Source organism: Peromyscus leucopus, chromosome 2, assembly GCF_004664715.2.
Source record: "Peromyscus leucopus breed LL Stock chromosome 2, UCI_PerLeu_2.1, whole genome shotgun sequence".
Lineage (NCBI taxonomy): Eukaryota > Metazoa > Chordata > Mammalia > Rodentia > Cricetidae > Peromyscus > Peromyscus leucopus.
In genome coordinates, this window is record NC_051064.1 from 56893142 (window position 1) to 56913438 (window position 20297).

Genomic DNA, 20297 nt, shown 5'->3' on the forward strand with positions numbered 1-20297 from the left:
TGTCGGCCCAACTGGACCAGGGGGCTTAAGAGACAATCTCAGAACTACGTCTTCCTAGAGCTCCCAAATGTGTTTTTTTTTTTTTTTTTTTTTTGGGGGCTTTTCAAGACAGGGTTTCTTTGTGCAGCTTTGGAGCCTTTCCTGGATCTCTCTCTGTAGACCAGGCTGGCCTCAAACTCACAGAGATCCTCCTGGCTCTGCCTCCCGAGTGCTGGGATTAAAGTGTTGCGCCACCACCGCCCAGCCCCAACTGTGCTCTTGACTGTCTGGGCCTCACACTGGGTAGGTTCCTCTGCACTACAGTCTCCAAGAGGAAAGAGACATTTCACTTTCCATTTTTAAAAATAAGTCATTTGAGTATATTCCACTGGATCAAATTCCAGCTGAAAAATGATTGCTGTGTCTAGATGATTGGCCTACAGAGATTGGCGAGCCTGAGTCACATGCTTCTTGTCTCACTTCTTGGGACAGGAAGTAGTGACAGCCTTACTTAACAAGTAAGATCCAGGGTGGGGGTAATCAGCTTCCCACCAGAGCTTCTGAGACAGTCCTCCAGCCCACCTCTGCCTCAGCCACCGTTCATGCTGGGGAGATCCCAGAGATGGGATGTATCTTGTCCCAGGTCACACAGAGTCAAAGTTCCTACTGTAATGAGAATTAGCTTTGGAGACCTGTATCAAAATATTCGAGATAATGCTGGCATCAACAACGAACCCAGATGTATTATTTTCTCATATATAAGAACTCTGGAGGTGAGCAGTCCACAGTGGCCCCACACTGCCCATGATGTCGGCCCACAAGCCACCTGTGTTTCTGTTCCAGCATCTTAGTGTGGACCTCTCCTCCTCAGGGCCGCCTCAGGGTCCAACATGGCTGCTGAAGCGCCAGCCTGGACCAGCCACTAGTCTGCATTCCCAGGGCAAAACAAAACAAGACAGAGCAAAAGGGGCTGGGAAGTCTCCCCTAGGTCCCATGTCACACTCAGGGTGACCAGAACCTATTCAGAGACTCCAGCTGCAAGAGAAGTTGGGGTTTCTGTGCCCCCCCAAAAAAACCCTCCATTTTTGTCCTTAAGGAAGAGGGAAATTGAGAAGTGGTTGAAACTCCCAGAGTTCCTTTTCTGGTGTCCGTTCATTCACAGAGAAGGAGAAAAGTCTTGGTTTCAAGCCAGGGTGTATGAGTGGGACCCCTGCTTCCAGTACCCCAGCAGGATGATTGGGACCCTCGTGCTGGCATCCATCTGCCTGTACCTTGTAAGTAGCTCCATGGAAATCCTTTCCTGTTCTGTAAAGAGAAGTATCCGGGCTGCGGTCACCCAGTCTTTGGGACAAGCAGCCTGTGCCTGAAGTTTGGATCGGTGAGTTGAGGAGGTACAGTACTTCGCCCTACCATTTTACCTGCAAGGACCCTTCACCCAGACGGTGACAGTCACAGGACAGTTATCCGGGACAAATAAAACTGGTGGTGGCTTGCGCCTTTGATCCCAGCACACGGGAGACAGAGACGGGTGGATCTCTCAGTTCAAGGCTAACTATTCTATATGATTCCAGGCTAACCAGGGCTTCATAGTGAGACTATGTCTAAAAAAAAAAATCCATGTGGTAAAATTTAGCATTGATGGGGCTGGAGAGATGGCTCAGTGGTTAAGAGCACCAGCTGCTCTTCCAGAGGACTCAGGTTCAATACCCAGCACCCATATGGCAGCTCACAACTGTCTGTAGCGCCAGTTTCGAAGGATGTGACACCCTCACACAGACGCACATGCAGGCAAAACACCAATGTACAGAAAGAGAAAATAAATCATTGAAATATAAAAAGAGTTGCTAAAAATTAGCATTGACTAACAGTTGATAAGGAAAAATATGGTTGATATTATTTAATATGCAAAATTGACCCAGGAAAGTTGATAGAAATGATCTCCAAAGAAAATGTACTATTATAGATAGTAAGTTATATTGTGTAAAGTTTAGTCATTTAAATATAAAGTAATTGGTTACCTCTCTCTTTGTTTTTGTTTTTTGTTTTATTGTCTTTTATTTCTCTGAGACAGGATTTCTCTATGTGGCCCTGGCTGTCCTGGAACTCACTCTGTAGACCAGGCTGGCCTCAAACTCAGATCTGCCTGCCTCTGCCTCCTGAGTGCTGAGATTGAAGTTGTGCACCACCACTGCCCAGCAGGTAATTAATTCTCACAAAAATAATTTCAGTAAATTAAAGATGAAAGTGGACAAGTAGAATTGGTTTACCGTATGGATCAAAACTAAGCTATCTTTCATTTCCTTTTTTTCTCAAGAAAATATTTTCAGTGTTGATATAATTCTCCTTTCAGTGTTTTATCAGATATAACATCAAAACGCTGATCACGGTCTAAGTCTTTGGAAGTCAAATGGCTGAGTCAAAGGCAGCTGTAATATGCAGAATGCAGACAGTAAAGCCTAGTTATCTTTGCTTGTTTTTAAGACAGGGGATAATGGTGTTTCTTTAGAGTAAATCTGTGATTAAAGTTTTAAGGGAATGCGTTAATTAGGTTATACTGAAGTTCTGATGCCTTTTATCTTTGTTAGGGTTCCTGTTGCTGTAAAGACACACCATGCCCATGGTAACTCTTATAAAAGAAAACATTTAATTGGGGCTGGCTTACAGTTTAAGAGGTTTAGTTCATTGTCATCATGGCAGGAAGCATGGCAGCATGCAGCAGACATGGTGCTAGAGAAGGAGCTGAGAGTTCTACATCTTAATCTGCAGGCAACAGGCAGTGAATTCAGACAGACTTCTTCCAACAAGGTCACACTTCCTCCAACAAGGCCACACTTCCTCCAACAAGGCCACACCTCCTAATAGTGCCGCTCCCTATGAGCTATGGGTTCAATCACATTCAAAGCACACCTTTCAAATGCCAGTGACTTGTCACTATACGTGTTTGCCCTCCCCACCCCTACCCCCAGTGCTGAGGGCATGTGCAGGTAGGGGAGGCAGCTCTCTTCCTTGCAATCATTAAGGCACCCCAAATCCTCTATCATGTGCCGCCCCATACCTAGGGCCTCAAGGCCACCTAGTCAGCCTATGGAGGGGAAATGGCAAGATGGTTGTAGGTTTTCCTGAACAAGGTGCAGAAGAACCATCTGTCTCTTCTGCTTCTCTTCCACTGTCCACAAGGGGTCGTGTGCCACACCTGACAGAGGGAGGCTGGGAAATCAGTCCAGAAGGCTAAAAGATTTTTTAAATTAATTAATTTACTGTACTTGTGTGTATAAATGTGTGTGTGTGTCCACATGTATGGAGCCCAAAGATCAGTCTTGGGTGTTGCTCCTCAGAGTCATCTTTTTTTCTTTTGCATTTGTAGTATATGTGTGTGGGATACATGGGTGTGTATGCGTGTATGCGTGTATGTGTGTGTGTGTGTGTGTGTGTGCGCAAGCGTGCGTGCGTGCGCGCGCAATGTACATGTGGAGGCCAGAGGTTGACATGAGGTGTCTTCCTCAGTTATCTCCATTTCTTTCATTGGGCGGGGGCTTTTCCTAAACCCAGAGTTCGGCAACTGTGGTACTCTACCTAACCAGTTCGTTGTGGGGAATCCGGCTCTACTCCCTAGCAATGCGATTACAGGCGGCTGCCATGCCCAGCAGGCTTTTATATGGATGCTGGGGATCTGAACTCTGATCCTCACAATTTTATTACAAGTGCTTTATCCCCTGAGCCATCTCCCAAGGCACCCCCACACACACACCTTGTTTTTTTGAGACAGGGTCTCCCATTGGGACCCGGAGGTCACTGATAAGGCTCGGCTGGGGCTGGGGAGTGTCACAGAACTCCTGGGATCTGTCTTTCTCTGCCTCCCCAGCTCTGGGGTTACAAGAACATCCACCATGCTGGACTTTGTATGGGGGTGCTGGGGATCAAACTCAGGTCCTTCGTGCTTGCTCTGCTAGCCCTCATTCTCTGAGCCATCTCCCCAGTCCCAGAGGATGGATTTAAAAGGACAACTGGAGCTCCCTGCAGCGTTGAATAACTCACTCGGCTTGGTGTTATGGTGTGTCTTAAGAATTTATTATGGAGCATCTGCTGTATAGTAAGCACTGTGTTGAGAGCTAGGAGAGGGCAGAGAGATGACTCAGCGTAGTCCTAGTCCAGAAGAAGCTGTGGTCCAAGAGAAGGAGTAAGGCATGAAAGAAGAGACATGGAAGGAGAGAAAAGGACCTGGTGACAGTGTTCTGAAGCTCAGGAAGTTATTCTGGACTAAGAAACTGCCTGATGACGGCGGCATTTGCGCTCCACTCTTTTCTTCCTTCCTTCCTTCCTTCCTTCCTTCCTTCCTTCCTTCCTTCCTTCCTTCCTTCCTTCCTTCCTTCCTTCCTTCCCTCCCTCCCTCCTCCTTCCCTTCCCTCCCTTCCTTCTCCCTTCCCCTCCCTCCCTCCCTCCCTCCCTCCTTTCTTCCTTTCTCTTCTTCTCTCTTCTCTTCTTTCTTTCTTTCTTTCTTTCTTTCTTTCTCTCTGTTTGAGACAGGGTTTCTCTGTGTAATAGTACTAGTTGTTCTGGAATTCACTCTATAGACCACGCTGGCCTTGAACTCACAGTGATCCGCCTGCCTCTGCCTCCCAAGTGCTGGGATTTAAGGTGCCGCGGCCGCCGCGCCGCCACCACCACCACCGCCCGGCTTGCACTCCACTCTGAAAAACAAGCATGGTTTGGTTGGTGGAGAAAGAAGGTGGCGGGAACCAGAGAGGCAGCAGTGTGGTGGTGGGCAGACAGGACAGTGGGCAAGCGCTGCTGTCGCGTGGACTTCCTCTCCAGTTTACATTAGTGAAGGGAGCCATGGAGATGTGGCTGGTCTTGCCCCTAGGGTCACCCCTCCATCGTGGGATTCCATTATCTTTCAAGTGCTCTTTTAGTCATTATGTGTGAAAGACAAGCTTTGTGCATGGTCACTTTCAAGGGTTCTGGCTGCCTGCAAGAGGCTGGCCTCAAGCCCCAAAGAAATCTGTTTGTTCCCACACTGAGCTGGTCTTGGGAGACTTTGACGCACGTGCTCTGCATTCCCAGTTCATCGTCATGGAGTTCTGTGTGTTTCTACTTGTGAGAGACGAGCTGGATATATTTGAAGACAGGCTGCAGAGCTACCTCAACCACATGAATGAGACGGGGACCTTGACCCCCGTCATCCTACAGGTGAAAGAACTGATCAGCGTCTCTAAAGGTAAAGCCATCCACTCCCCATCATCCATATAGCATTGAAATTGCCTGACCAGGGTGCCTGGATTTCTTTTGTGTTAGAGTTGACCTGTGCCTTCCTGGGTTGACTAAGGACAGAGGGCTCCGGACAGTTCATTTTGTTAAAAACCATTTGGGGTTGAACTGCATGTGCCCATAAAACAGAGGTTCTCAACCTGTGGGTCATGACCCTTGGGGTTTGAACAACCCTTTCATAGGGGTCGCCTAAGACCATCGGGAAACACAGAGATTTATATTATGATTCCTAACAGTAGCAAACTTACAGTTATGAAGTAGTGATGAAAATACTTTTATGGTTGGGGGTCACCACAACATGAGAAACCGTATTAAAGGGTCGCAGCGTTAGGAAGGTTGGGAACCACTGCCGTAGACATTTCTCATTTTAAGTAGTTGTTTTAGTTTCCTTTCCCGTTGTGGTGATAAACAACACTTACAAAAGCCACCTAAGGAGAGAGAGATTTATTCTGGTTCACAGTTCAAGGCACAGTCTGTCCCACACGGAAATCCAAGGGCAGGAACTTGAAACAGTGGGTCACATCATACCCCCTGTCAGGAGTCAGCAAGGCAGTGGGTCACATCATACCCCCTGTCAGGAGTCAGAGCGAGGCAAGTGCTTTCTGTGCTCGGCTCCCTTTCTCCATTTAAACAGTCCGGGACCTGGGAATGGTGCTGCCCACAGTGGGCAGGTCTTCCTACCCCAATGAGTGTGATCAAGACAACCTCCGCAGACATGCTGTGGTGATTTGAATGACAACCCCTCATAGACTCACATATTTGAACATTTGGTTCCCAGCTGGTGGTGAGGTTTCAGAAAGCCTAGGAGGTGTGGCCTTGATGGAGGAGGACTCTGAGAGTGTAAAGAGTCACTGCAAAGTTCTGGTTGTTCTCTCTCCTTCCTGCTTGTTATTGGAGATGTGAGCACTCAGTGGCCACTACAGCCACCATGCCTGCCTGCTGCCATGCCTCCCACCATGATCTCAACAGCTGTGAAGTGATTTTTCTTTGTGTTCTTAATTTGCATCCCCTGAAGATGAATAATAATCATTTTCTCATTTTTTTTCTATATACATACTGGGCATTTGTGTGTCTTCCTTTGGGGGACTGTCTATTTGAGACCCTGTCACAGGAAAGGTACTTTATGACAGAGGCTTTCCCAGAAAACAGCATATCCTAATAATATGTCTACCCTCCTTAGAGAGAGGAGATGTCCACTATCTCCTAGATAAGAAAAAATCATGGACAAGATGTCTGGATAAATGCCTGCACCTGGGCGATGACTAATGACTGTCTTAATCAAAGCTTTATTGCTGTGAAGAGACACCATGATCATGGCAACTCATAAAGGAAAGCAATTAATTGGGCTGGCTTACAGTTTTGGAGGTCTAGTCCATTAACATCATGGCAGAAAGCATGGCATCATACAGGCAGATATGGTGCTGGAGAAGTAGCTGAGCAATCTACATCTGGATCCACAGGCAGCAGGAAGAGAGAGATACTGGGCCTGGCTTGGGCTTTTGAAACCTCAAAGCCCTCCTCCACAGTGACACACCTCCTCCAACAAGGCCTTGTCTACTCCAGGGTCACAACTCCTAATCCCTCCCAAGCAGTGCCACTCCCTGATGAGTAAGCATTCAAACATATGAGCCTATGGGGGCCATTCTTATTCCAGCCACCGCAGTGAGTAGTGGGCTTACTGTGCAAGCAGGACTATCTGAGTTCCCACACACCAAATGGGCATGATGGAATCCTAGGACTCGGGACATGGAGACAGGGAGATTCCCTAGGGCTTGCTGGTCAGCCAGCCCAAGCCCTAGGTCCCAGTGAAAGATCCTGCCTCAAACAACAATAATAAAACCAATGTAGGCAATTCCTGAGGAACAATACTCAAGGTTGACCTCTGCCCTCCCCTACACATGCACATGTCCATGCAACCAACTCCTGAAAGTTGTACTCTGGCGTGTGTGCTCACTTGCTCGTACATGCACACATGCAGCTTGTCTCATCTGTAAAATGGGACTTAGGCAGACAGCATCATGGTTTCCAAAGGATTTTATGGCGCTGATGTTTTATGATCCTAACCCACCAAATATCCCTGTATCAGTTCCCTTCCTATTGGCCAACGCAACCTACAGAGGGCTTCATCGGGCTGTGGTTCCAGAAGGGTAAGAGTCCATTGTGGCAGGGAGGTATCGAGCAGGAACAGCAGCTGGAGCAGAACTGAGAGGTTGAGAGTTCCCATCTTGAATTGCAAACAAGAGCCTTTAAACTCTGAGAGCCGGCCTGCAGCGACACACCTCCAAGGCCTCAGCTCCTCAACTTTCCCAAACAGCGCTGCCCACCGGGGACCAAAGTATTCCAACATCTGACCCTATGGGGGACAGCCTCATTCAAACACCACAGTCCCTTAAGTCATGAGACACCTGTGCCAAGTGATTTTCTTCCCATTAAGATTGAGCTGGGAGAACACCAGAGCCAGAAGGGGCCATCTTTGGTGTGAATTACTTTCTTGTAGCTCTGTGGTCACAGAAAGGCACCTTGTAAGTGAACACTCAGGCAACAGCCGATCCTTTCACATTGCTGTGTTTTGCTGTGGCCTGTGAATGAATCTTTAATGCAGATTTATGTTCAGTATGGTGAGTCCTTGAGCTCCACACTCAAAGAGCACATTATACTTACATTTTAGCAGCACCCATTTTTTTTAAAAAAAAAATAAGGTTTACTTATTATTACTTTAGGTACATGTGCGCCCTATGTGCCTGGTGCCCTCAGGGCTCACTCTTCTCCCTCTGCTTCCTGGCTGCAAATGCTATGTGACCAGCTGCCTCAAGCTCCTGCTGCTGTAACTTCCCCGCTCTGACTGTACCTTAGAACTGTGAACCCGGAAAAACCCTCCTTCCTTAAATAGCATTTGCCAGGGTATTTTGTGACAGCAGCTGAAAAGTAATCAAGCCAGAGCCTAAATAACAAAACCCGATGGAAGGTGGATGCTACAGCCTGTTGATCCCAGCTGTTCTGGGGACCAATGTACTCCCACCCTATCCCCTTTCCAAAAGTCGCAATTAGAAGTCAGCTATTCCTGCGTTTTCCTGGATGGGGCCAACTGTTGATAGCAGAACAACACATACTTCTCCCAACCTTAACTGAATGTAGCTGGAACATATTAGTATCAAAGGTTTCAGAAGACCACGCAGGCAATCAACTATACCGGGGATGTGTGTGGCTAAACCGAGCACAGGCTCGCCCGCAGAGAATGAGGTGAAGGAGAGTGTAATAGGTTTGCCTACACCTTTCTGATGAGGCTCTGTCCTCTGCAAGTCCACTGCAGGTGCGTTTTCCAAGCCCTCTCATGTGACCCTTCATATTTCAGGAGCCTGGGTGGTGACCATTTTCCCTGCCTCCCTCACATGCATCAGCTACCTCTTCCACATTTTGGCCTGTTACAGGTAAGAAAATTCTAGGAGTCATTTGTATGACTTCAGCCAAAAGTATGCATGACATTCTTTACCCAGAATTCCTGACCAGTACCTGCATGGCTTAGTGTGGCACTAGGAAGTGAATACAAGGGCCACGTATGGTCAAATGCACCTTTTGTTGAGAAGAATATAAGCTTAACAGACTGGACATCTATAATGATCTACCATTACAGTCCTTACCCAACTTTACCTTAGCCTTGGGAGCTGAGTATTTTCCTCTCAACGTTTACAGTTGATGAAGCTGAGACTCAACAAGAGTAAATGACATGTCCGAGCACTTGAGCAGAGGAGCAAGTCCTCCTGATACCCAGAGACCTGCATTTTTCTTGTGCATTCTCGTTGTTGGGTGTCAGATCTGTTCTGCTGTTAAGGGCGGATAACACCAGGCTCCCAGCAGGTACATTCAGCTCAAGGAATCATCAGTGGAGTGGGGTCAAGAGGCCTGGGAGCATCTACCTCAAGAACAGCAGTGCAGGAAGAGGACACATGCTCATGCTCGCTCTCTGTGTCTCTCTGGGTGTCTCTCTCTCTTTCTCTGTCTCTGTATACTTTTTGTATCTTGATAGGCACTTCTTTCTTTAGATTAGGGAAATTTTTTTCTATGATTTTTTGTTGAAAATATTCTCTGTGACTTTGGCATGGGTTTCTTCTTCCTCGGTTTTTATTATTTGTAGATTTGGTGTTTTCATAGTATCCAGATTTCCTAGATGTTTTGTGCCTGGGATTTTTTTAGATTTAACATTTTTCTTTGACCCAAGGTGTCAATTTCTTCTATTTTGTCTTCAATACCTGAGATTCTTTCTTCCATCTCTTGTATTCTGTTGGAGAAGCTTGCCTCTGAGGTTCCTGTTTGAGTTCCTACATTTTTCATTTCCAGTTTTCTATCAGTTTGGGTTTTCTTTATTGATTCTGTTTTCACTTTCATGTCTTGAACATTTCTTTCATTTCATTCCACTGTTTGTTTGGGTTTTCATGAATTTCATTAATGAATTTATTCATATTCTCCTTAAAGTCCCTGATCATGTTTATAATAGACACTTTGAAGTCCTTGTCTTGTGCTTCAACTATATTGGATCTCTCAGGACCTACTATAGGAGAGCTGCTGGCTCTAGGGAGACATATTGTCCTGACTGTTATTTGTTGTTGGATTTTCTTTTACTCTTTTGGGGGGCCCACCACCCAGCTCCCAAGTAAGTCACACATGGAGACCTAGTTCTTACTTATAAATGCCCGACCTTAGCTTGGTTTATTTCTTTCCAGCTTTTCTTAACTTTAAATTATCCCATCTATCTTTTGCGTTGGGGCTTTTATCTTTCTCTATTTCTGTATACCTTCCTTCCTTCTTACTCTGTTGCTGGTTATGTAGCTGGGTGGCTGGGTAGCTGACTGGCTGGCCCCTGAAGTCCTCCTCCTTCCTCTCTCGTTCCTTGATCTTTCTTCTCCCAGATTTCTCCTTCTATTTCTTCTCTCTGCCTGCCATCCCCGCCTATCCTGTCTCCTGCCTTGCTATTGACCGTTCAGCTCTTTATCAGATCATCAGGTGTTTTGGACAGGCAAAATAACACAGCTTCACAGAGTTAAACAAATGCAAAATAAACAAAAGCAACACACCTTAAAATAATATTCCCCAACAGTTATTTGTTGTGTGTTTATGCTGGCATCCAGGCATCTGGGTTTGAGATGATGGTTAATTCTGTATTAATATCTGGTCTTTGTTGGGTGGGTTTCCCTTCCTTGGTTTCTGCGTCCTCTCTGGATTTTAGGAGAGTGTGGTGGCTGTGGGCTGCCCGGTAGGGAGTGTTTCTGAGTTCCTTCCAGGTATGACCACTAAGGGTTTCAAGTAGAAACTTGTTTCTGGTATTGGGGATGACATGAAGGAATGGGGATGGACAGGACAGAGGGCTGACAGTGTCCATAGGAGGGAGGAAAGCTAGGTCTCCCATGAGGCTGATTCCCTGACTGGTGTGGCAGTGGGTTTCCAGTGAGAGAGTGCCTCAGATGCTCAGGTGGCTGAGACTAAGTGATGGGCAAGGGTCAGAAGTCTGTGGGAGAGAATCTGCTCAGTTCCCTGGGAGTAGGGGTTGAGAGCTACATTTTTTCCTGTCACTTTCAGGAATTTCCAATTTAGTGATCATGAAAAGTAGAATTCAGCCAGGAAAAATACTGGAGATTGAGTACAAAGTGAAAAAAAAAGAAAGGAAGGAAGGAAGGAAGAAAAGAAAAAGCAAGAGAGAGAGAGAGAGAGAAAAGAGAAGAAAGAAAGAAAGAAAGAAGGAAGAGAAAGAAAGAAGGAAGGAGAAGAAAGAAAGAAAGAAAGAAAGAAAGAAAGAAAGAAAAGGAAGAAGAAAGAAAGAAAGAAAGAAAGAAAGAAAGGAAGGAAGAAAAGAATCCCACAAATGAGAGTGTGGCCTAGGAACAGAACACTGCCAACCCAACCTTCACATATAGGCCAGGAACTGGACAGGGATGCGGGACATGGAGTTGTGGGGGCGGGATTCTATAAGGGGTTGTTGCCCCTTTAAATTATTTCTGTTTAAAAATGTATTATTAGGCTGGGCATGGTGGCACATGCCTCTAATCCCAGCACTCAGGAGGCAGAGTTAGGCAGATCTCTGTGAGTTCTAGACGACTCTAGTCTACATAGTGAGTTCTAGTACAGTTAGGGCTATGAAGAGACCCTGTCACAAAACAAACAAACCCCCCACAACAAAAAATGTATTATTATTGTATGTGTGAGTGTGTGTCTGATGTGTGTGTGGGCGCATGTGCCATGGCGTGTGTGGAGTCGGAGGACAGCTTGCGGGCCTTGGCCTTCTCTTACCACGTGGGCCTGGGTTTGAACTCCGGTGTTGGGCTCTGCAACAAGTGCTCTTTCCTGCCGGGCCATCTAACCCATCCTTGATTTTTCTTTAGGTTGCTATAAGGTTCAGCTGTCAACAAAACTCACTTCCTGGTGTTAACTGTTTAAAAAATATTATTAAGCAATATGCATTCACCATAACAGAGTACATATAGAAAGCAGAATGAAAAAATAACCATATAATCTCATCTATCAGGTTCAATTGCTGTCCTGTGTTATTTTTATGAACTGTGGTAACCTTGAGGACGTTGAAGAGAAATCAGCACTTTGCCAGGAGCTGCAGTTGATGCCCCCTGCCTTAGGCCTCCCCGGGTCTTTCCGTTGAGCTCTGACGCTACAGAAAACGCCATGATCAGGAGTGTCACCTGCTTTTCCTCTTCCACAGAAAGCACATAAAGAGGCTGTGGGCTGGAGACAAGGACTTCCTCCCTCAGAAGTTCCAGAATCCCTCCTCAGCAGCGAGTGTGGTGAGTCTGTCGGGGAGCTGAGCCACACCTGACAGGACCCCCAGAGCAGCCCAGGCCTCCGTCCCCAGATGCAGCCACGTGAAGAACCTGCTTTGGTGTGTGGGTGACCCTCAGATCAGATATGGGGTCCTGGGTACAAGGCTTGGAGGGAAGGGAGCTCTCAGCCTATGAAGACCCCTGTTTTTCTTCTAACCCGCAGGTGGCCATTGCAAGGTACTCTGGTTGGCAAATAGCCTACATCCTCTGGGGTAAGTGCCACCCCCGGACCCATGAGCCAGCACATGTTCCCTGGGCACCTGCAGAGCCCCAGCTGTGAGGAGAGACATGGAAAGGCTGGAGAGGCAGCCAGAGCTTCTAACTTTGAGGAGTCTGGAGAATGGTGGAGAAACACCATGAGTCATCTCCCGTCTGCCCTCATCTCACTGGCTGCCTTTGCTGGGGACACCAATGAGCAGAGGAGGAAATGACCCTTACACCTGCTCAGGACTCTAGGGGCTTCTAGGGGAGCTGACCTTTGAACTGCATCTGGCAGAGTGCCGGGCAAGAGGGGAAGATGGGGAAATCAGGGTAGGCAGAAGAAGCAGTGGCAGCAAATGTGCCGCGTGCCCCTCTGGTGGAAGAGGACATAGGTCAGGTCCGCCTGCGGCAGGGAGTGTGGGAATGGGCCAAGAGGGACCCCTAGCTATGCCCTCTGTTTCATCTCCAGGCTACCTCATCATCCATGTGGTCCAGAGCCTCTGTGGTGTGATGCTCATGTACAGTCTGGTGCTGCCCATCCTCCACCACCAAGGGCTGGAGATGCTGCGTGGGCTGGGCCTTGGGGTGTAAGTGCTGATGCTGGGGAGCCAGCCCTGGGGCCAAGGTCTTGTTCTGATGACCCTCACAGGGAGGGAATCTTGTGTTTTCAAAAGCCTTCCTCTCCCATCATCCCATGGGGCCTTCACAATCATGTGTACGATGCATAGAGTCCCATCTTCAAACAAGGAACTAAGTTGTAGGGGGATGAAGTAAGAGGCGGGACAGCAGGATGGAAGGAGCAGGAACCGTGGGTGAGCTGTCTGGTGTGTTGTGTTGCCCGGGGTAAAGTTCCTACCCTTCCCCAGAGCCTCACTCACTCTCTGGAGACAGTGACAGGCTGACAGCGGCCGAGCATTTGACATGCTCTTCTTCATAACAGCTCTGGGAGCTTGATGCCACCAAGAGAGGAGTGCTGGAAGGGTAGGAGCTATGTTCAGGGAGAAGGGCAGGCTGAAGCCCACGCTAACTTCAGTCACCACGCCATACTGCCTGCCACCCATGGCACTTCAGCACGTGGCACCCTCCAGGACTGCTGCTCTGAACAGCTGGACTCCATGTTTGCCCAGAGCCTCCCGTGCCCCTGCAGTGCTTGGCCTGGCCGCTCTCTGGCCGCTTCTCACATGCGTTCTCTGCATGAAAAGGTGGCACGTACTTGGTTATGTTGTTCTGAAGACTGCCACGCCACTGCCACCCTTAGCAAAAAGGGGCATAATGGGGAACCATGGGCTATGATCTGGAGCTGGAGAGTCAGCACATGGCCCTGGGGGGGCACATCCCCTTTGTGGGTCTTTTATTTTTCCGCTCATGTGCACCATAGTCATGGGCGTGGGTGGGGTCAAAGCTCAGGCTTGTTCTGCTGCTGCTCTTCTGGATGTTCTCTGTCTGTCTGTCTCTCTCTCTCTCTCTCTCTTTCTTTCTCTCCCCCCTCCCTCTGTGTGTGACTCTCTCTCTCTCTCACCCTCTGTGTCTCTGTCTCTCCCTCTGTCTCCTTCTATCTCTTTCTCTGTCTCTCTGCCTCTCTGTTTCTATCTCTTTCTCTGTCTCTTCTTTCTCTGTCTCTCTCCCTCCCTCTGTTTCTCTGTCTCTCTCTCTGTCTCTCTGTCCCTGTCTCTCTCTGTGTGTCTCTGTATCTCTGTCTCTCTCCCTCTCCCCACTCACTGTGTATCAGAGAAGGGCCTGGAACAGTAGGATAGATCACCTCAGGGTGGACCTGCCCTGTGTTTCAGCCTCACCCTATCCGTAGTCGTGGGCCTCATGATCCTGCAGGTGTGGATCGCTGGCAGATTCTTCCTGCAGCCCAAGCTGGGCACAGCAGACAAGCAGAAGCCCCTGGCTCTCCACAACAGGTGAGGGCGGAGGAGGAGGGGGAGGGTGTGCAGGGCTGTCCACAGGAGGTGAGGAGAAGGAGGGGTGGGTGTGCAGGGCTGTCCACAGCAGGTGAGGGCAGAGGAGGAGGAGGGGGTGGGTGTGCAGGGCTGCCACGGTTGTGTCCACCTTCTACCTAGTGGTGCGCAGGTTCTGGAGGGCTCTGAATTCTGTGTACAGCGGCTACAGTGCTGTGCACAGGGGGAGCTCCGGGGTCACATGACCTGGGATCCAGAGTTGCCTTTTCCTGTAGTGGAAGAGCCATGTGACCTTGTATGTCCTCACTGAATGTGCCAACTTCAGCTTTCCCATTTGTAACTTATTTTGCATCCCTTAAAGGGGTGTTTTAAGGATGAAACATGTAAAATATGGACAGCACAGCCCCGTACATGCAGTCCTCATTCATTCATTCATTCGTTCATTCACTGAGGCAGCCTTAGCACCGACAACAAAGAGGTATCCCTACTCACCACCTCTGAGAGCTTCATAGCTCACCAGAGAGGGCTGGCACCTGGGTGAGGGCCATGGAGTCCTGAATGATCTAAAGAAGGGGAGGAGGGGATGCAGGGCAGGGGCAGGGAGGAGGGGAGACGGGGAGGGGAGAGGCAGGGAGGAGGGGAGAGGCAGGGAGGAGGGGAGACACTAACTCATGTGCTGGGAGAACAGTGCGATCCCCAAATGTCCACCATACAGTGTCCTTACACATTGGGGAGAGAGTGACAAGACCAAAAAGTCCTCTGTGTGTGTGTGGGGGGGGGGGGCTGTGACATTCAGATGCGGTTTGGTCCTGAGGCGACAGGACCCTGTGGTCAGGTGGTCCTTTGGGACTTTTCCTCTGGAGGACCAGGTCCAGCTCTGGCTGGGACAGGTCCTATGGCAGTGACAACGGTGAATGACAATGTTGTGGTATTGTATTCCCCCAAATACTGTGCACGCTAATAAACTTACCTGGGGTCAGAGACAGAGCAGCCACAATATTAAACATAAAGGATAGGCAGTGGTAGCACACGCCTTTAATCCTAGCATTCCAGAGGCAGAAATCCATGTGTTCAAGGATACAGCCAGGCATGGTGACTCATCATGCCTTTAATCCCAGGGAGTGATGGTAGATAACAGAAAGGTATATAAGACGTGAGGACCAGAAACTAGAAGCATTTGGCTGGTTAAGCATTTGGCTGGTTAAGCTTTTAGCTGGTTAAGCTTCAGGCTTTCGAGCAGCAGTTCAGCTGAGAGCCATTGGGATGAGGACACAGAAGCTTCCAGTCTGAGGAAACAAGACCAGCTGAGAAGCTGGCCAGGTGAGGTTAGCTGTGGCTTGTTCTGTCTCTCTGACCATCTAGCATTTCACCCCAATGACTGGCCCCGGGTTTGATTTTATTAATAAGACTCTCTAAGATTCATGCTACACAATATTGTCGCAACCCTTAAGCCCACAGTAGCCCATGGCATTTGTCCTCCACAAAGCCTCATGCAAGAATCCTGAGGTCACACAAGGCAAGTAGCACTCAGCCTGCCCTGTGCTCGTGCTTCCCACCCCCCATCAGGGACACCACATCCCTCCAGCACTGTGAGCTGGCTGCTGGGCTCCACTTTGATCCAGCAGGTGGTAACTTTGGAGACAGTGTTGCAGCTTAATGTCTGGTCTGGATCAAGCCAGAGCAGGCTGTGTGGCCACCTTGCCTGACTGAGGGGCTGTCTCTTGCCTGCTTCTGTCTGCAGGAGAGCGTTCCACAACTTCAACTACTTCCTGTTTTTCTACAACGTGCTGCTGGGCCTGGGTGCCTGCCTCTCCAGGCTGCTCATCAGCTGCCTCCTGGGCACATGGCTGATTGCACGCATTGACAGGACCATCATGCAGAGCGGCTACGAGGATGCAGACATGGGTGAGTGGCAGTCCTGCTGGCCTCCTTGGAATAGGTGGCCTCACACCTTTGTGGAAGCTGGATGGATATGAGTTCACACCTTCGCAGGCTTCGAACTTGTCTTCTGGTAGAGGTCATAAAGCTAAGTAATAGAAACATGCGTTCTGGGCTGGGGAGATAGCTCGGTCATTAAAGGGCTTAATGTGCAAGCCTGAGGACCTGAGTTTGATCCCCAGAACCTATGTAAAAAGCCATGCAAGCTGTGATCTGCTTGTAATCCCAGTACTGGGGATGTGCAGGCAGGATGATCCTTAGGGCTGACTGGACAGACAACCTAGCCTAATCAGTGAGCTCCAGGTTCGGGTGAAAGACCTCTTCTTTCCTGTATACATGTGATCACTCATAACCAATGTGTATTCTGGTGGTCAGAAGGGAATTCAAGGTTCTTTAACCCTGCCCATTCCACAGGCCACTGAGATGAGGGACAGGGACTCAAACTTTCCAAATAGATTGGAGACGAGAACACATCCCAGAATTAATAATGTTGTCACTTGAACATTTAGTGAAGAAAGTATCTGGTTTAATATACTCTAAAATCAAAGCCGTTTCGAGGAAGTGAAGTTAGTGCTTCTAGCCCCGGGCCCGGTCATTCATTCCCTCGGCTGTTTAAGATCTGCGCTGACATCTCCTCTGTTTTCTCTTGACGGCTCTCAGCCCCTGCAAGCTTCTAGTTCTCCATCGAATGCACAGAGTAGAATATCCTCTCCGGGAATCCTTCCAGATCTTCACACTGACTCTGTAGATTCTCTGTAAGAACTCAGACCACTAGGGCAAAGGAAAATGACTAGCAGTTAGCCAGGACGGGAGAGGCAGAGGCAGGCAGATCTAGCTCTGTGAGTTCAAGGCCAACCTGACCTACACAGTGACTTCCAGGCCAGGCATACATAGGGAGAATGTTTCAAAAATTAATAATAATAATAACAACAAAGGATAGCGATTGTATTATAAAAAGTACCCCAGGGCGGCGATGGGAGGCGAGACCCAGTCTGACCTCTTTTCACCTGGGTTTCAGGCTTCAAGGCATGGGTCGGCATGCTCTTTGTGGACCATTATCACACCAACCCTGTGCTGGTCAGCTTTTGCCACATCCTGATCACAAGCCACAGGGATCGGAAGCTGCAGAAGACCATGCAATACTGGTACCTCAACCAATCAGCAGGTAGTGTCTCCTGTTTGAACCTGTACTGAGTTCAGAGTGGGAAATGGAAACCCATGGGTTCCCTGGGGTCCCCAGGCGGCCCCGACCCCCTCATCGCTCCCCCTCCTCTGCATCCCTTTAGGCCTGGCTGCTCAGGAGGCACAGCTCCCATCAGTCAAATGGCATGGCCTTGTCCTGCAGATCAGCTTACCTGCCTGTTCCAGAACTGAGTCCCAGTTCTGCTAGCACAGTTATCTGAATCCCATTCTCTTGGGATGCCGGCGTAGATCTCAGGCTACTGGCAGATGCCATTTCAAAAATGGAGCTCACTTTTAATTTCTTTGCCCTCTTGCTTACAGAAAGTGCTCTGAGTTCCTCCTGCCCCTTAAGGGCTCAGGTATCCTCACTAATACATCCTACAGGCCTGTGGGATAGTAATTCATATCCTCTGCCTCTCATTCCGCGGGAGTCCTGATCCAATGCCTCCTATACACCTTTTGCATTGTAGGTAACAAAAGTCCTTGAGAATAGCAGCGCCGGCAGCCCACCCCCACTCCTGCTCTCTCTGATTCTGCCCTAGGTCCCCGAGTCTCAGCCAGGGCCCGAATGAGGTGGCTCCTGCTACAGACACTGGTCAACAACCCCAGGCTCGCTGTGCTGAGAAAATCAAAATCGGGGCACGGTTCCCGAGAGTTCGCACAGATTCTGCCGACCTGCTCGGATTGCTGATTGGGCCACCAACTTCTGCTCCGAGGCCAGGCCATCTGCTGTGTGAGCAGGAGGCCCGAGGCGTTCGATGATGGTGTCCATGTAGCACATTGGGTGCAGGTGCTGAAAGAAGGTGGAGCCCATTCAAAAGACACAAGTGTCAGGCTGTGAGGTGTGGGCGTTGTCCCTACGCAGAGCCCAGCACTTACCCAAATCTTCACGCTCAAAAATGGCCCAGGACAGATGCAGTCTGATGGCTGATAGTCCCTCCGGACCCCGAACAAGTGCTGTGAGGACCCAAAGTCTCAGAGCGCTTGCGCCTGGGCGCTGTGTGTACTCGGTCCGCTGGCGCTCATGCCGGGGTTGTCTCTTAGCTGAATCTCTGCAACGGCTCTTGGACAATTTGCTTCTAGAAGCTGACAAATGGAGAACACACACACACATCACTTTCTACCTCTGGCTAAATGACTTTGTCTTTCTCTATTCACAGCTATCTGTATCTTCAAAACGGGGGGGGGCAACACCCCCACTCCGGGGATTATGAGAATAAAGTTGTTCAAAGCACACAGACACCTTTACACTTGTGCCTGTCACTTTAAACTCAAAGGCAGAGAGATCCGGCGTTGGTTGTCTATGTTTTGAGAGCAGGCAGTGTCTCCTGTGGTGATATTTTGTGTATGCTCTAACAAATAAAGCTTGCCTGAAGATCAGAGGGCAAAGCCAGCCACTAGCTAGCCATAGAGGCCAGGCAGTCAGTGGTGGCACACGCCTTTAATCCCAGCACTCGGGAGACTGAAACAGGAAGTGACATGACTGGGCAGGAATATGAGGCGGAGGAGACAGGAGCTCTCTCCTTTCAGCTGAGGAGTTGGTGAGAGGTGGCTGTGGCTTGTCCCTTTGTCTCTCTGATCTTTCAGCATTTACGCCGATGTCTGGCTCCAGGTTTTTATTATTAAGACCAATTAGGATTCGTGCTAAAGTCTCCCAAAGGCCCAGGTACCTGCAAAGGCCTTGGTCCCCTGCGAAGGCACCATGCAGAGGTGTAGAACCTTTGGGGAGTGGTGCCTAATAGGAGGTCTTTAAGTCACTAGAGGCATGACCTTGAAGGCTATTGTAGGTCTCTTTGTTTCTTCGCTGATGGGATGGGTATTTTTGCTCACTAGACATTCCTACCATGATACTCTCCTTAGAAGCCAAAATCAACGGACCACTCCATCACAGACTGCAGCCTCCGAAGATATCAGCCCCAATAAACCTTTTCTCTTCATACATTCACTATCTCAATTCAGTATCCCTGTTATTGCAGAAACAGGGTGCTAATTCAGATCTCATGTCACAGATCCAAGTGTGCGTGTGCAAGCCTGCGTGTCTGTGTTCCATACTGTTACTTTTATTACTCAGCAGGAAAATGCAAATTAAAACCATGATGCTACACTACCACATAATGGCTAGGATAAAGTCCAGTGACACCACCAAGTGTGGGTGAGGATACAGACCACTAGGCACACACTGCGGTGTGTGTGAACTGTTACCACTTTCAGAACCTTTGGTGGTAGCTCCTGAGATGGACACACACACACGCTGACACAGAAATTCTAATATTAACTGCACTCCAAGTAGAAATGGCTGCGCATGCTCCCCATACAGAAGAATGGTTAGAGCAGCGATCTGGATAAATCCTCAAATTCTAGAGAATGGAGAAAGCCCTGAGTGAGCGAAGTCCTGAGTGAATGTGTGTGTGTTGTTGACATAGGACCCCACCCTACAGCCTCAGGCTCAGAGGGATTGCAAAACCTTCCTTGTGGGGGGGCTGAGTTTAAGTATTGACAGTGTGTGCAGAAAACATCCACCATAGCGTTCTCCCTCCAGATATTTACAGCCCGAAGCCTGCCCTCCTACAGAGGCCGCTCCTAAGAGGAATTAGCTTATCCTGTCTCCTTGATCCAGATGTATACCATGAACTCTGCTTTCTTGTTTGCCTGCACGCAATAATCCTGCCTCTCTGCCAACTCTCTGCAACAAGCCGAGCTTCTGGAGTGCTGTAGTTCTCATCTGAGAGCCTGGACAACCACACAGCTCTCTGTCCATGTGTTGGGCTGCCTATCATTTTTTAAAATTTCCTCATGTCTCCAGTCAGGTTATGTTGTTGGTTATTTTTACTCTTTTGGGGGGCCTGCCACCCAGCTTCCAAATAAAGCACCCATGGAAGTTTATTCTTAATTATAAATGCCTGGCCTTATCTTGGCCTGTTGCTAACCAGATCTCTCTTCTCTCTTTTTTTTTTTTTTTTTTTTTTTTTGTTTTTCGAGACAGGGTTTCTCTGTGTAGCTTTGCGCC

The 20297-nt window shown here is 48.7% G+C and overlaps 1 protein-coding gene across 1 annotated transcript in view; it reads left to right on the top strand.

Moving 5' to 3' along the window:
- The window catches only part of LOC114684964 (stimulated by retinoic acid gene 6 protein-like), a 39412-nt gene extending 20886 nt beyond the window's left edge, over positions 1-18526 (top strand). Inside the window, exons 9-18 of the mRNA XM_028859519.2 lie at positions 1142-1253; positions 5041-5194; positions 8597-8672; positions 11948-12029; positions 12229-12277; positions 12736-12853; positions 14054-14173; positions 15912-16075; positions 17127-17273; positions 17833-18526. Of these exons, the coding sequence (XP_028715352.1) occupies positions 1142-1253; positions 5041-5194; positions 8597-8672; positions 11948-12029; positions 12229-12277; positions 12736-12853; positions 14054-14173; positions 15912-16075; positions 17127-17273; positions 17833-17981 (1171 nt within the window). The 3' untranslated portion in view covers positions 17982-18526. The remainder of the gene's footprint in view (positions 1-1141; positions 1254-5040; positions 5195-8596; positions 8673-11947; positions 12030-12228; positions 12278-12735; positions 12854-14053; positions 14174-15911; positions 16076-17126; positions 17274-17832) is intronic.
- Positions 18527-20297: the final 1771 nt, after the last annotated feature.